The 16,182-nt window shown below is 32.2% G+C and overlaps 1 protein-coding gene across 1 annotated transcript in view; it reads left to right on the top strand.

Annotated features, from left to right (window-relative positions):
* Window positions 1–16,182, top strand: part of Smp_144590 (putative synaptic ras gtpase activating protein, syngap) — a gene marked incomplete at both ends in the record, with an annotated part of 107,451 nt that overhangs the window by 78,690 nt on the left and 12,579 nt on the right. The window contains 4 exons of the mRNA XM_018794473.1: window positions 40–617; window positions 3,395–3,554; window positions 6,564–6,643; window positions 15,492–15,712. Of these exons, the coding sequence (XP_018648883.1) occupies window positions 40–617; window positions 3,395–3,554; window positions 6,564–6,643; window positions 15,492–15,712 (1,039 nt within the window). The remainder of the gene's footprint in view (window positions 1–39; window positions 618–3,394; window positions 3,555–6,563; window positions 6,644–15,491; window positions 15,713–16,182) is intronic.

The following is a 16,182-nucleotide window of genomic DNA, read 5'->3' as shown; positions in this document are numbered from 1 at the left end:
TTATATCAAATAAAACTATATCTTTATTTTGTACAATAGGTTATGTTACTATTCCATTGAACGATGATTCACAACAATGTGAGATACAAAAATGGTTTATAATGCAACCTCCACAAATTAACTCAAATTTAAATTTTCTAGAAAATCTACAAGTTTGTCATCAACAACATCAGCAACAGACAGATACAAATCAAACTCCGTCGATCAATTCTTCAACTGGAGTATCGGGACGACTTCGTAAACATTCTATTCCAGCTTCATGTTTTGGATATTCTAATTCATTTTCAATTATACCCAATTCACAGTATACTACTAATAGTAATAATAAATTAAATGATGATAATGAACTAAAGTATAACCATATGGAACTGTCGAAAAAGAAATGTTCATGGACTGCTGGTGTCACTACTGATAGTAATTTTAATAAAACTAATAAAATCATTTCTAAATCATCATCGTCTACATCAACTGCAACTTCACCAAATCTTTCACCTAATAGTAATTCAGTTACAAATAATTTTATTTTATCTGAAAATTCTTTACCTCAATTAAGAATGATGATCCATTATCAAACAGTTGATATTCTACCGATTGCTTGTTATAATCAATTGAAAGAGGTAAGCAATTATGGTTTATCTAGTTAACAAAAATGATATGATCTATTTCTATTCAAATATTTACAACATTCCCTGTTTATAAGTTTTCTAGTGGATTAAGTAAAGATTATATCTTTTAAGTTGTTGTATACTCTCAGATGACATTAACACGAAGTATCCTAACAAGGTGTTGGACGTATTGAAAAGTCAGTTTACAATGAACCTCAATAACAATTAAATACCCATTTAAATAGAAACTAGTTGACGTTTCTTCATGGTATGAATTAATGAATTCCTAAGGTACATTCAATTAAAAATGTATGTATAAAAGAGTTGATGCATATTTTAAATTTCATCGTTAAATAGTAGAAAAAAAATTGTCCACCTTGTTACATTCATGTAAAAATGTAAAGTAAATTATTTAAGGTGAGCCTTCTACGTCAATGAAATTACTACAAAATGATAAACAGAGAAAAGGAATATGCTTTTTTTCAACTAACTTTCTATTATATTATTATACTATAAATTTATACTAAAATAAAATTAGATTGGTTGAAGCAAGACATTAATACAGTTGGTCCGGAGGTTAAGTCTCCGCGAGAAACCGTAGGTTCTGAATTCAAGACCTGTAATCGGGATCGTGGGTGTGCACTTCTGAAGAGTCTCACACTAGGACGAAACGGCCGTCCAATGCTTTCAGATTTTTAATGGTGGTCTAACACTGACTGGCTCATGATCTCAATTAAAATAAAAATGTTTGACAACAAGGGTAAAAATGGTAACAAGCAAATAGTGAATATGTTGAATAACGGTACTGCAAACTCACAAGGTGCTTAACAAACTAGATAAAACGTCAAGGTGAGTAGGGTGATCGTAACACTTAAAGGTATAAATAGATAAATGAAATAGGATACATAGTTATATGAATGCCTTATTACATAATATCAAGTAAGTAAACTAGAAAAATTTGTTTATGAAGTTAAATGTTAATAGCCGTTTCGTAAGAACAAAAAGAAGAATATGACACTTATTCAAGAACAAAGCTTCAAAGAAAGTTAAAAATTATAGCAAAATCGTAGAAGAGGGGATAGTAGGATAAAGGCTACGGACCTTTGTTTGTAAGCAAAATAAAATGAGTGGTTCCACGAATTTCTTATGAATGAGGTCAGGTTTGCAAAGATGAATGAGGGAAGCTATGACTATACGTAAAAGAGGAATATATATATAATGATACAAATTTAGTAGCATACAATCAATAAACCGAAAGGTTGCGTTCAACCTTAATTGACTTTGATTAAGTGACTAAATGGTGATTTCTTCATCAACCCTAACTATTATTTATAAACCTAATGAGGATGGTATTCAGAAATCTTATATCTGATTAGCTTAAATATTCTCCTAATGTAACGAGCCTTACAAGACCAGTTAACTTGGTAAATACAAGATAAATTCAAGTAGTCTATCTTATTTCCATCTACAATGATAGATTGAAAGATTATCTGTCTGTGAACATCTAATTCAAATATAAACCATAATGTTATCATACAAATACTTTGGAATTAATTAAAGAACTGTATAACAACCGTATAAAATCAATTCCGTTGCATACAATTTTGTAATTTAACTGTTTGTTTGTTTTTTTCTGGCTAGAACAGTTTCAACGCAATAACAGTAAATGTTATTATCCTGTGGATTTCTTTCTTCTTTATTAGGCACAAATCATAAAAACAAACTAGGTATTTTCACCATATATATATTTCATAGAAAGTTATTGATGCATACGTGACCTTGTCCGGATTGTAGTCCAGGCAAATTTAGCATATATATATATATATATATAGACGAGAAATGTGTCGTTTATCTCCAACGCATATTTTGTCAGTAATGTGGGATGAGTCATCTACATTAGATAATTAAGTTAATTTCTAGTGCAAGTATGATCGGATTCATAGTTGATTTTTTTGAACCTTAGGAATGATATTTTAAATCCTCCAAGAATTTCTAATACATTTATGACATAATGGTACAAATTTGAAATAGTAGTACGTTTTCTTAGATTAATAACCAGAGTTATACAACTATCATATTAAGGAAATTAACATACTTTGCCCCCAAATGCCCTGGTACGGGTGAGAGTGGGGAGAGTCCGCTCTTCCTCTAGAAATGCTCTCACATGGCCATGCGTATATAGCCTCTGCCAGGGAAGTCCTACTCACTGCCTTCTCGTGACGGGGGTGTTGTTTACGAAATTGAGAGGACGAAAAGCGAATGTCCGTCACTTTAACCGGGTTGGTGGACACGGAGGGTCCATCTAGGGGAGTTGGAAAACCCTGATTCCAAACCAATGGTGCACATGGGCTCCAGTATCCTGAGGGAAAAAATGGCATATGAATCAATCGTTGATCACCGGCTACCATGGGACTGCATTTCCTTACGACGCTCTATTGCCTTGTGAATCAGATCTTTAGGTCAAAGGTTCCGGGTGTGGCCCCCTAAGAAAACCACCTGTTTCGGTTTGGGCACCCGAGCAGTATCCCAGCGCTCACATAAGTCGAATGAGATTTGTGTGGCGCATATACATCTGGTGCCCTTTTGTACCAATATTTATGTGTTTAAATAAATAAATAGATAAGTGAGAGACTGATACCCTTTGCCGCTCTTTGTTGTAATCAGAGTTATTTGAGTTATTTAACAATGTTCATTGTTTTTAAAACTAACTTCTGAATATCTTCGTTATATAAAATAATATATCATACTTCTAAATGTTTCCCTCCTATAAACTTTATTTTCACTTATAGTTCATCAAAACAAAATATTTAGACTTGATCAGGAACTTGGAACCTAAATTATCAGCTAAACAAAAAGAAGAATTGACTAGTTGTTTTGTAAATATCTTTGAAAAACTACCAGATTTATCTGTAGCGGAATTTTTATCAGTACTACTTCGTGAAGATTTAAGTAATAATGGTAGGTTATTTTTCCACTGCTTCCTTTTAATTACATTGTGTATTGAAAAACTTTGATGTCTGAGTTTTGAATATAGTTTTACATTATACTCTTTGTGTTTTGGGGGAACAATAAAAACAGACAAGTTAGTTATTGATCGGTGTGATTCATAAAACAAAGTAATACATAAAACCAAATCATAATTATTTTTAGCTAATTTATTCGATAGATCTAGTTATAAAGCAGTAACTGCTAACATCTTTTTCGACATCATGTTCAATAGTTTTTACAGTGCCTTTTGTCTTCAATAGTTTCTAAATGATGGTTCTCAAAGTCGAGATAACGATCTATTTTCATAGCTAAACATCTATAAAGTTTGTTTCCCGTAAACTAAGTCTATCAACATTTCGAAGCTTCCTTAAACTTCCCACTATTTATTTTGGTTGTGTTCACTTGAAGAAACCCTTTAATTCATTGAAGCTGCTTATATCACAATAAGCATGTAAGTATATTGCTATGGTCAATGTATATAACCATGGCATCCTATTATATCAACCCGAATAGAAAAGAAATTAAAAAAATGAGCCAAATAACATATATACTCATCTGGTAATTAATTCTATAGAAGTATAAATAGGAATCTTTGGTTATAGACTTCAAATTTTGGAGACATTGTTAGTGAAGTTCTACAAATGTCAAGTCTTAAAAACTATTATTATATCGTCTAACCTATCCACAAACGGTAAATATCTAGAATCGCCAAGAATATTAAATATCGACAATCAATCTATATATTAATGTCATATATGTGTTAATCGAAGTATAACAAATTTTGTACAATCATGAAATTTGAATACAATTCGTAGATAATCTGAAAAAATACAAAACTGACTTTTACAAATACTTAACGTCAAATCCTTCTCTAACAGATTTTACTGAATATTTTAATTTTGATAGAGTGGATAGATATCTATGTTAATTTGTCTGAAAAGAACAAACTCATTAACATTTATTACATTTCTAATTTTGCATATGATAGTGATCATCCAAAAAAGTCTTATTTATAAGTATAAGAAATCAGCAATTAACAACAGTCGAACAGGAACAGAGAAGGTCAAGCACTGACAGAATACACAGAAAGAAACAAAAGAATGAATAAAAGAAAGAATAAATAAACAGAAGAATATATATTTATAGTTACCTTACTACTTATCTCTGATGGTTGAGAATTAAATAAGTCGTCTTTCAGAGAATACTAAGACTATTTAGCTTAATAATATCACATAGTACATAGGCTATTTTACTTCATATTCCATATATTTGGTATAACTATTTGAAATATCATTGTTTTGAAACCAATCTATTTGTAAGACATTAAACAGGAATAATATATCTGTAAAATCTCAGCGAATGAATCCAACGTTTCGCCTGGCAATCTGGTCCAAGCTTTTTCAAGGAAATGTCTTACATCAACTCGGTGCCCAAATACTGTGAAACTATTCTCTTTAATTTAGACTAAAGTTCTTATATAATCTAATTGTTTTCATCAAGACACACTACAGAATTATTTCACATGTAACGGAAAGCTTTCAACACAAAAATGAATGCAATCAATCATTTGAACATCTTTATAATATCTTACTGTCATATTTTACTTTAAACCTTCATAATGTATAATTTTGATGAAGAAAAAGCATTCTAGATGTTAAGCCGGAACCGGTTAAATTTCCAAAAACTAAAACAACAATACTTGGTCCAACTATAAACCAAATTTGCATTCAGAAACTTCAATGTGATGTTATTTTCAAAGATGACAAAGATTATCTGACTGGAAAGTTTTCTTTCCATGTTGAATAAGTTATAAAATTACTATTAAAAAAAAACAAACAAAAAAACCGTCTAGTTGATAGAATTTCATCATATGAATTTTCATAATTCACTATGACGGATGTAAAAATTTTGTCTAGTACAATGCAAAAAGAAAAATTAGTAAATTGTTCAACAGCACTTTTTATTTAGTGTAGGAAATGTATCATTTAATAGACCTTGATTTTCATGTATTCACCTATGAAATATACTTTTTGTCTGATTTCCGGTGACATTAAAGGGATCATTTGAAATATGAAATTCAAAATCCTTAGACTTAATCAAGTATTTCACTTTTTGCTATCAGTCCCTCAACTTTACTCACTTTTTAAAATACTTAATAGACTCTATAACATATTACTTTATCATATTCAGTATTATATTGTTTTATAAATATATTTTATCAGATAAATTATCAACTTAAGTGTAAGAAGTTTGTGTAAACTTGTTAGTTTGTAGTTTACATCTTGGTATGAATTTAGCTTAAGGAACATTAAAAACTAGAAACTAATACCCCCAAATGCCCTGTTACGACCGAGGGTGGGGCGAGTTTGCTCTCTCTCTTGCCACGCGTATATAGCCTCTGCCACGGAAGTCCTACTCACTGCCTTCTCGTGGCATTACTGTTGATTACGAATTTGAGATAACGAAAAGCGAATGTCCGGCGCTTTAACCGGGTTGCTGGGCACGGAAAGTCCACCTAGGGGAGTTGGAAAACCCTGATTCCAAACCAATGGTGCACATGGGCTCCAGTATCCTGAAGAAACAAATGGCGTATGAACCAATTATTGGTTACTGGTTACCATGGGACTACATCTCCTCACGATGCTCCACTGCCTTGTGGATCAGACCTTTAGGTCAAAGGCTCCGAGTGTGACCCCCTAAGAAAACCACCTGTTTCAGTTCGGGCACCTTGGCAGTATCACAGTCCACACACAATTAAATGAAATGACATTTTTTGTGGCGCATATATATATCTGGTGTCCCCTTGTACCAATATTTATGTGTTTAAATAATTTTAATAAATAGAAACTACTAGACTATTATTTCTTTCTCATATATATAACTCACTTATCGATAATTATTCATTGTTTATTAAAAGTATATGTTATTGAAAAAACTCATTTAACTGTTTGCCTTTTTGTTTTAATTAAGGAAAAGAATCTATGATATTTCGAGCTAACTCAGCAGGATCAAAAGCAATGGAATGTTATATTAAATTAGTGGGCACTGATGTAAGTCATAATGCAATTAACTGTTGCTATGTTGTATATATATATCTTGTTTTCCTTTAGCTTCATTTATCAGGAATAATGAAATACGATACACTTTAATGGAATGAAATAAAATTGTGGCACAATATTTTTCATCACTAAAACTTCTATATGTTCTATTTAAATTATTACACACTTTTTGGGTAATTAGTTTTCTTTCTTTAGTGGTTACTCTACTGATTATAAATAGATCTCTTTCATCCGAGATTCGTTGATACCATCCAGAGAAACAATAACATTTATATACATTCTATTTAAAAAAACAGAATATTCTTCTGACTAAATGTTATGTAACAACAGAACATTCAAGTAACTAAAAGTTTTAAACAACAGTGACATTAATAAAAACAACAAAGTACTAATCATACCTAATCTGTTTTTTCTTAGTGTATTTGGAAAGATTTAATTAAATATAAGCATTCTAACATATAACACGGAAAGAGTCGAATAAAACATTTCGACAGTTGTTTTTGCTTATATTTCGAACAGAAAAGTAAAAAAAAATAATGACAGACCCAAAAAAGGGAGAAAAATCCTGTTTTCACAACCAGGTAGGCATAAAGGAAAATCGAATATGTTATTTTATCTATTATGATCCCATTATTATTATTATTATTATTATTATTATTATTATTATATGATCAAACAACAAAAACACTATATAGTCCTGTTTATTATAAAACTAAACAACTATAAAACTAAACAACTATAAAACTACTTCAGAGTATTATTTTTTTACAGTTGAAATCATGAGTCAATTGAAGCTAGACCACCATCGAAAACACTGGGACCCGGCGTTTCCGTTTCGTGCTATTATGGGACTCCTCAGCAGTGCGCATCCACGAATCCGCTCTCGCGAGCGAGATTCGAACCCAGGACCCTACAGTCTCGAGCCGAAAGCCTTAACCGATAGACCACTGAGCTGGCATCCAACGGTGTTAATGTCTAACTTCAACCGACTCACGATTTCAACTGTGAAAATACTAAATTCTCCACAAAACCTCCTCTGATCTATTATTTTTTTGTTGAAAAAAAAAGATATTGAATCGAATAAAATAGATGTCAGCTACATGCATACACATATACATATACACTAGAGTATACACACACACACTTAATCGAAAATGTCCTAAAGTAAGATCTGAATAAAACTGTGAATATTATCAGAAGGGGTTTTGTGGATATTATAGTAATTTTAGTAGTTGAGATCATGAATCAATTGAAGCTAAACCATCCTGGGAAATTTAGAGGCACTGCACGGCCGCTTCGTCCTATTGTGGGACTCCTCAGTAGTGCGCATCCGCGATCCCGCCTAGCGAGATTCGAACCCAGGACCTATCAGTTTCGCGCGAGCGATTAACCACTAGACCACTGAGCCGGCATCAAACGGTGTTAATGTCTAACTTCAACCGGGTTCTCCATGATTATCAAGCTTCAATTGATTCATGATCTTAACTATTAAAAATGTGAATGTTAAAATGGATAGAAAGGGAAGTATAAAAAATATGAATCATTTATTAGTTGTTAAATCAACTATTGTTAAATGAAATTTTATAATAACTGATTACAGGATTGAAATAGGTTATTATTATTATTATTATTATTATTATTTTAAATAATAAATGTTCTAATAATTGACAGTGTGTTGATTCTCATGAAGAAAAGTGAATTCATTGTGAAAAAAAGTATAAACTTTCAAGCTTTCTATCCATTTAGTATGAATCTTTGGGTATTTAAGGATGATTACGAAGTCAAAGCACCTATATAACATAGCTTTACAATCTATGAAAAATAGAGAGAATTTGAAAGAAATTAGATGAAAATCATGTATTCTTGAAAGTATTTTGATAATGCTATTGGGAAGAACCATAAGATGGTTTAGTAACTAAGACGACACTAGAATGTGATACACTGGTAACTCATTCTAAGAAACGTCAAGAAATAATTACAGTATCCCAGACTAAATGTTATAATTATCATTAAAAAAGTCCAGCAGTATAGTGTTAGGTTTTTAATTCTAAAAGTAACTTTATAACAGAAAATATACATCACTTCTTTACGCTAGTGATTGATTTATTGACTTTAAACTTTACAGCTACTGATTTGATGTCTAATATCATGTGGAATAGCCCTCAGTGTCGACTTATTCTAATCAATCGCAATCATTAAAATAAATGACTTACGTAAAAAGGTACTGTAATAAGACCTATAGGAACTCATCAGAAATATTCATATCTAAAAGTAATCAGAAAAATATATCTGCTATCTGAAAGAATTAAACACCCAATTAAACATTTAGAATAAGATCATCCAATGTTGTAGTAAACATACTCCACACAATTTTAGATAATTTTTGAAGATAATTTTAAGTTAACTCGAAATCACTAACTATTTGTTATTTAAACTTTAATGTTAATAATTGTACAACAAAAAGTATTTCTATGTACTTTGAAAGTAGTAGAAATTTCACTACTCTAAAGTGTCTCTGTAAATAATCTATTTTAATAGAAGTTAAGTTTTTTTCCAGTCAGCTTCACAGATAAGCTAAACTTATGAATGAAAAATAAAATCTGCATAATTTACATAAATTATAATAATTCAAAGATAACACGTATCCAGACAGATAGTGTCTATCCAAAAGGTACAGTAGAATTTATACATTATGATTAGAAGTTAAATATTACAGTTAGTAAGGTGACTTGTATTTGACAAATTTGAAAATCTTATAGTTGGAATCATGAGTCAATTGAAACTGGACTGCCATGGAAAACATGGAAGCACTGGACGACCGTTTCGTCCTATTGTGGGACTCCTCAGGAGTGCGCATCCACTGAGGTGGCATACAGCGGTGTTAATATTTAACTTCAGTCGATCCATGATCTTACGCAACCATTCATCCATTGTCTGAAATAGCAACCTGTCTCTACCCAACACCGATTGTGCTCCACTGGTCACGGCTTCTCACTAGAATACCTTTGTATATTTACATCTTAAAATATTTAAACATGATTGGTATATATGCAAAAATATCTGTACCGCTTTATTATGAAATTGTAAAAAACAATAATTTTTTGCAAATGGAAAGAGATTGTTACTATATTTAATAGATCTAATATTCAAATAATAAAGAAACCAAGTATTAATGTCTTATGGAGAGCTTTAATTGATGATATGAAAACACGAAGATTACTTCCATCCAAAAAAATTTAATGTTAATAGTAGAACAGAATGTTTGATTTTTAAAGAAAAATGTTTTTGTTAAATGAAATATGAACAAATTAATCTTAATTAATTAGAAGGATAAAATGTCACACTTTAATCAAATAAAACTATGTGATAGAAATCGACAGATATTAATGAAAAGATATGATAAGAACAGTTTGTTAGCGCTCACGCGAAAGACTAATAAGTCCCGAGTTCGAATCTCGCGAGGCGGGATCGTGGGTGCGCACTGCTGAGGAGTCCCACAATAGGACGAAACGGTCGTCCAGTGCTTCCATGTTTTCCATGGTGGTCTAGTTTCAATTGACTCATGATTTCAAATATATAAGATAAATTAAGGTTAATACCACTCAATATACAATAACGAGCTTTGCGAAACAGTTACCTTTAATTTTTACTTAATAAATTTAGAGATTTACTAGTAAATACTTATTACAAGTATCTGTTAGATACAAGATTATTGTAAATTGAAAAAAGAGATATCAACTGTTTAAGGCATGGAATTTTTCAAGGATAAGTGGAAGAACTAAACTTGGTTGAGGTGATGTCATTAATAAATGGCATGTAGTTAAAAACAATATTCAATAAAATAGTATTCTGATACCGATTAGTTTATATAGGATTTTCTAAATGAAGTGAAAAATTTGTGACAAACAGTATCAAAATAATTCAGAAATTAAGTAATCAACAAACTAGGGAGGTTACCACGTAGTTCATTGGTCGGCATTTAATAATAAATTACAAAACACTGTCAAATGCTTTCTCATAATCAATGAAGTTGATGTTTAGTGACGAGTTCTATTCCATTGATTGTTCAACGATGATTCGTAGTGTCGCGATTTGGTTTGTGTACGACCGACTCCTACAGAATGCGACCCGTTGATCTCGAAGTTGGGCGTCCACTGAGTCTCTCATCCGGTTCAACAATACTTTGTTAAAAATCTTCCCTGATACTGAGAGTAGTGTGATACCTCTATAGTTCTCAAATTTGCTCAGATCTCCTTTCTTTGGTATCTTGTTGAAGTATTCTTTTTTCCAGTCCATCAACACTTGTTCTTCCTTGCAAATCTTCCTGAATAGAATGTGAAGCTTGTTTGCCGTTACTATATGTCTGACTGGTTATTCTTTCGATGTCTATCTTTAAGTACCATCTCAATGTGTTCTTTCGTCTTCTTCGCTTCCTTTCACCTACAAGATTCCAATTTACGGCCTGCCTCGTAATGCAGTTTCATGATATCCACAATGTATATCCTGTTCTATCTTTGCAATTACCTCTATGTTTGAATTCGCTATTTCAGCCTGGTCCCGCTGCTTTCACACTCTTGATTTAATTGATGCCCATGCCGATTTCCTCGGTCTTTGGCAGGTTAACATCTGTAGGATATTCTGTAGGTGCTGCTTTTATATCCAATGGGTTCAATTGGTCTGGTCTATTCAGGAGTTCTTCAAAGTGGTCGACCCATCCGTTTTTCTGTTCTTGAATCTCAGTGATTGACTTGTCCTATTTCTTTCTGACTGGTCTTCCTGGTTTACAATATTTCCCTTCTAGTTTCTTCAATGTGTCATATGGTCGTTTCATATTTCCTTCTCTTACAGCTTTTTCCTCTGTCATTATTAGCTCTCCTAGGTATCTCTACTTGTCGGTTCTAATGCTCTTTTTTATCCTTTTGTTTCCTTCTATGTATCCTGTTCCTGTTCGACTGTTGTTAATTGCTGATTTCTTATTCCTCCTTTCCTGAATCTTGTCCAGGGTTTTGATAGGGACCCATTCTATATGGTGGTGTTTTTGAGGCTCAGAACCTCCTGGAATGTTCAGGTTGGTGCCTTTTTAATCCCTTTCCAGTTATCCGAAATAAAAGTTTCTTCTTCTTCAAATAGATCTCGTAAGGCTTGGGACCCATTACTGACAACTGTCTTGAATTGGTTTAGTTTGTCAGTGTCTTGAAGGAAGGCTGTATTAAACCTACTGCCATTTGATTGGTCCTCCCGGTCTCCCATGTTGTCTGAACATTCCATGTACCTATATTAATTTTTGCTCTGGTTGTCAGAAGGGGCGTCGGTCTCATGAGTTCCGAAGAATCTTGGCTTTCACCATCAGACGTCATGATCCTTCTGAATGAAGATTCTTCAACTTGGAGGACAGATTTTAAATTGTTTAGTCTGGTTAACGTTTTTTAACAACGTTGTGTTCTACAGGATGAGGTTGCGGACGCCATGACGAATAATTCTTTTTTACCCAGTCTTGAGAGCGGTAGTAGCTCCAGAAGGGCTAAAGGCAGAGTTTCTGAATTTTATAGTAGGATAAATTTTTGAACATAACATTTCAGTGAGTGAGTAATAGAACCATGGATTCACACTGTAATTGTTACTCTTCGTTATTTATAAAATCAGAGAATTTCTTATGGCCACAATCAAGTAACGGATCCAACACCTTAATTTTGTAAATGCATTTTAGTTACTCATAAGTAATATAAAATAAGAATCTTATTTTTTGAGTTATATGTTCTTACGGACTGACAAGGTGCCTATTGAAATCCAAATTACGAGTAAAATTAAACAATCTCCTCAAATCTTCAATACTTTTCATTTTAGTTAAATTGTTTGGAGTTTATTCGTAACTAAGACCAGATACTGTATCATCCGTTGTTCTTATTACGACAGAGTGCATTGTTTAGTATAAGTCAATTGGAGGTCATATTTAAAGTACAAATAAATGTATTTAGCGTATGTAGAAAGCCTTAGTGACATATCTTATCAATAAGTTGATTGGCTAACTTTTATGAGTACTTATGAAACTAGTGAATTCCATTCTTGACAATTCAAACGAAACCAAATTCAATCAATTTAAATGCTCAGAATTAAAGAATATTTAAATGAACTTTGTTTTCAATGACTACGATCCTCCTGATTACAGTTTATCTCAATTTCAACACTTTATCTTATTATATTTAGCCTTCCTTTCCCAATTATAATTTCTCCACCTAACTTCGTGATGAATATTTGAGGCAACAATAACAAAACTATTATTAGTTACTTTGAGTAAAAAACTAACGTTTCAATGCTTTTGTTTATTCAACCTCACTGTTATCACGTTTAACAGAATTTCGTTATCACCAGTATTGTAATTACTATCATTTCGAAAAATAAGTATATATTTGCGAGTGTACAGCTTCGAAAATGGATTGACTGAGAAGAGGACTCTTTTTACTTTATGACAATAGTTATATTCCGTTTACTTCAATAACTCCGTAATCAAACTTTACAGTTTTAAATCCATAATTATTGTGTAATTTTACAAAGACCAAAATAAGGCATCCTAGTGAATTTAACAACGTCATATGTCAAAAATGGTAGATTTTTGTATCTGTTACGACTTGAATAGGTCAAAATTGTGTCGTTTGTAAACTAGAAAGGTCATTCACAAAATGTCAGGACGACTCATTGTAAAATGTCAAGTACTAGTCAATATAATATTCTCAGCATAGGGTTGTAGAGATTGCTGAGTTTTCATCATGAATCAATCAAGGTTAGACCTCTATTGAAAAACCTAGAAGCACTGGATGGCCGTTTTGTACTAGTATGGGACTCAGCAGTGCGCATCCAGGATCGCTCATTCCGGATTCGAACCCAGAATCTTCGATCTCGCGCGCAAACGCTCAAACTTTAGACCAATATAATGTTAATAAAATAAACCATGTGAATAAAATCCATAGTAGGAAAATTTTGTCTGGCTAATGGAGATAATAACAACAACAATGAAGTCGTGTGAATACAATATGTAATAAGTGAGATTATAATCCAGGTAATTATGGTAAGAAATACATATGAATTTGGAAAGATAAATATGTAGATTGAGGAGGCAGGGCAGATATTAGCATAAAAATAATTGGTGGTGGGGTGTAACGGATCGATAATATCCAGTTTATGTATATAGAATACTAAAACTATCAGAAAATTTTTAGAAGCTTGTCACTGAGGTCAATCAGCAATCAACCAACACATTGAAATCGATCCAATATATCAACCAGTCAGAAAAACCATGGACAAATTTAGAACCAAGAATCAAATCAAAGGGAGAAACAATCAAAATAAAGAGGTTGACAATGACGGGTTAAAAGTCAACAATAGCTAATCAAGATCGAGGTCGACAGAACAAGATGTCAGTCATGTGTGAAGAAATTCGAACAATTCATTTCTACCTGAAGTCTGTGTTGTTAGTATCGTTCGGAAATAAGATGAAAGCTTCGTGAGAGAACCATCCTGTTCAGAAAACAAAACCACCTAAATCATTCACCTAAGCTATAAATCTTCTTCACTGTCTCAGATAAAAAGTTAATCACTTTTAACATATGAAATTGTTTAATTCACTATTATTACTATTATTAATGGCTTTATTCAATATTATATTTTGGTACTAGCATTCATTATTTTGGTCTTTGTAAAATAACACTAACTATGGATTTAAAACTGGAGAGTCTGATCAGGAAGTTATTGAAAGCAATTGTCTATTTAAATAGTCTTTGTTTTCAATTTATATATGTAACGTCGTCTGTTGGTGACCTTAACAAAGAGCATCACTTGATTAAAAGTGATAATTAAGAATGTACCCCAGCAAAAGTCCTTATAGTTTGAGCGTAGACATTTCAAATTTAACATGTTATCTTGTGTGTAGTTTAATCCAGGAATAAAAAATTAGCAATTATTTTCTCTTCTTGATGTATTTAGTGGCTAAAACGTATGAGACTTTAAGACGTTTTAACAAAAATCCGACACGAAACAGTTAGCTGGCAAGCCTCAATATTATCATAAGTGTTGAGAAAAAGACTAAGACTGGTAGAACAATAAAAAAATACTAAAAGTTTGTGATGCAAATGCCTTTTAAGTACTGCATGTGTTGATGTATGAAAGTATTTAAACTATTGTTTAATATCAGAACATCATTTATTTGAACTTCCATAGCTCTATCTTAAGAAATTATAAGCTGTTTGGTAGTTGCTTGGTCTTTTAGACGTCTAAACGTTTTGATTATCTGTAATAATTAACCCGTAGTTCATTTTGTTCATATAACAGCTTGGAAATTTCACTGGGAATCATTTTTTAATAAAGAGCTAGATCGTACTAAAATCAAATTGCTTGCATGAAATTTTTGGTATGTGAGCACAGGCACTTCTGAAATTACATATTTTAGATTGAGTCCAATTATGATCAGTACCTCAAAAAAATTAATCAATATGCGTTTACTTAACTGAACACTACATCGTCACTGAACATCTCTTAAATCATTATTTCTCTTTATTAATGCCATTAATGAATTAAGATGACTGGCATATGTTATCTACGGGCATCTGTTTGATAATATGTAAATAACCCCATAGACAAAAGCTCATAGTTCAAAATTATACCCTATTTCATCAGTTCGTGTAATTATTGAAACATCAAATCATTTAAGTAAATCAGAATACAACATTAAACAAACTTAGCGTGGTTATTTTAACTGTTTCATAAAAAAGAGGGATCAGTTTCTTCACCATTATGCACAAAGCAACAAGAAGGTTTTACATTCTATCTTTTTCCTGTTATCTTTCAGTATTTACGATACGTTCTTGGTCCAGTAATCGACCAATTACTTGTTATTGGAGATGACTTTGAAATAGATCCTTCTAGATTAGGAGCTTCTAATGATTCATCTACTGCATCAAACAACCGAAATACATTATCTGTCATACTAGAAAGAAATCGTACTGCCTTACTGAAAAATGTTGCAATGATCTGGCAAAGAATTGAATCAAGTCAATGTAAACTACCAAAGTAAGTTTATATACATTGTAATCATCAGATATAATGATTGGTAATATTTAATAATATACTGAAAATATAAACATATAAATTGATAAATATGTTTTGAGAACTTACTTGCATTACAAAATTACTTTACTTGATTACGCCTGTTACCCCTCGTGGAGGAGCATAGGCCACCCACCAGCATTCTCCATCCAACTCTGTCCTGGGCAATCCTTCCGAGTTCTTTCCAGTTGTTGTTCGACCTTTACATATCTGCTTCTATTTCCCGACGTAATGTGTTCTTCGGCCTCCCTCTTTTCCGCTCCTATTCAGGATTCCAAGTTAGAGATCGCCTCGTGATGCAGTTTGGTGATTTCCTCAATGTATGTTCGATCCACTTGCAACATATTTTCCTAATTTCCTCTTCAGATCAAAGCTGGTATATTCTCTCCCACAGAACGCTGTTGCTGATGGTATCCGGTGAACAGACATTGAGT

This window comes from Schistosoma mansoni, chromosome 1, assembly GCF_000237925.1.
Source record: "Schistosoma mansoni strain Puerto Rico chromosome 1, complete genome".
Taxonomy (NCBI): domain Eukaryota; kingdom Metazoa; phylum Platyhelminthes; class Trematoda; order Strigeidida; family Schistosomatidae; genus Schistosoma; species Schistosoma mansoni.
This window is presented reverse-complemented; position numbering and strand designations above follow the sequence as displayed.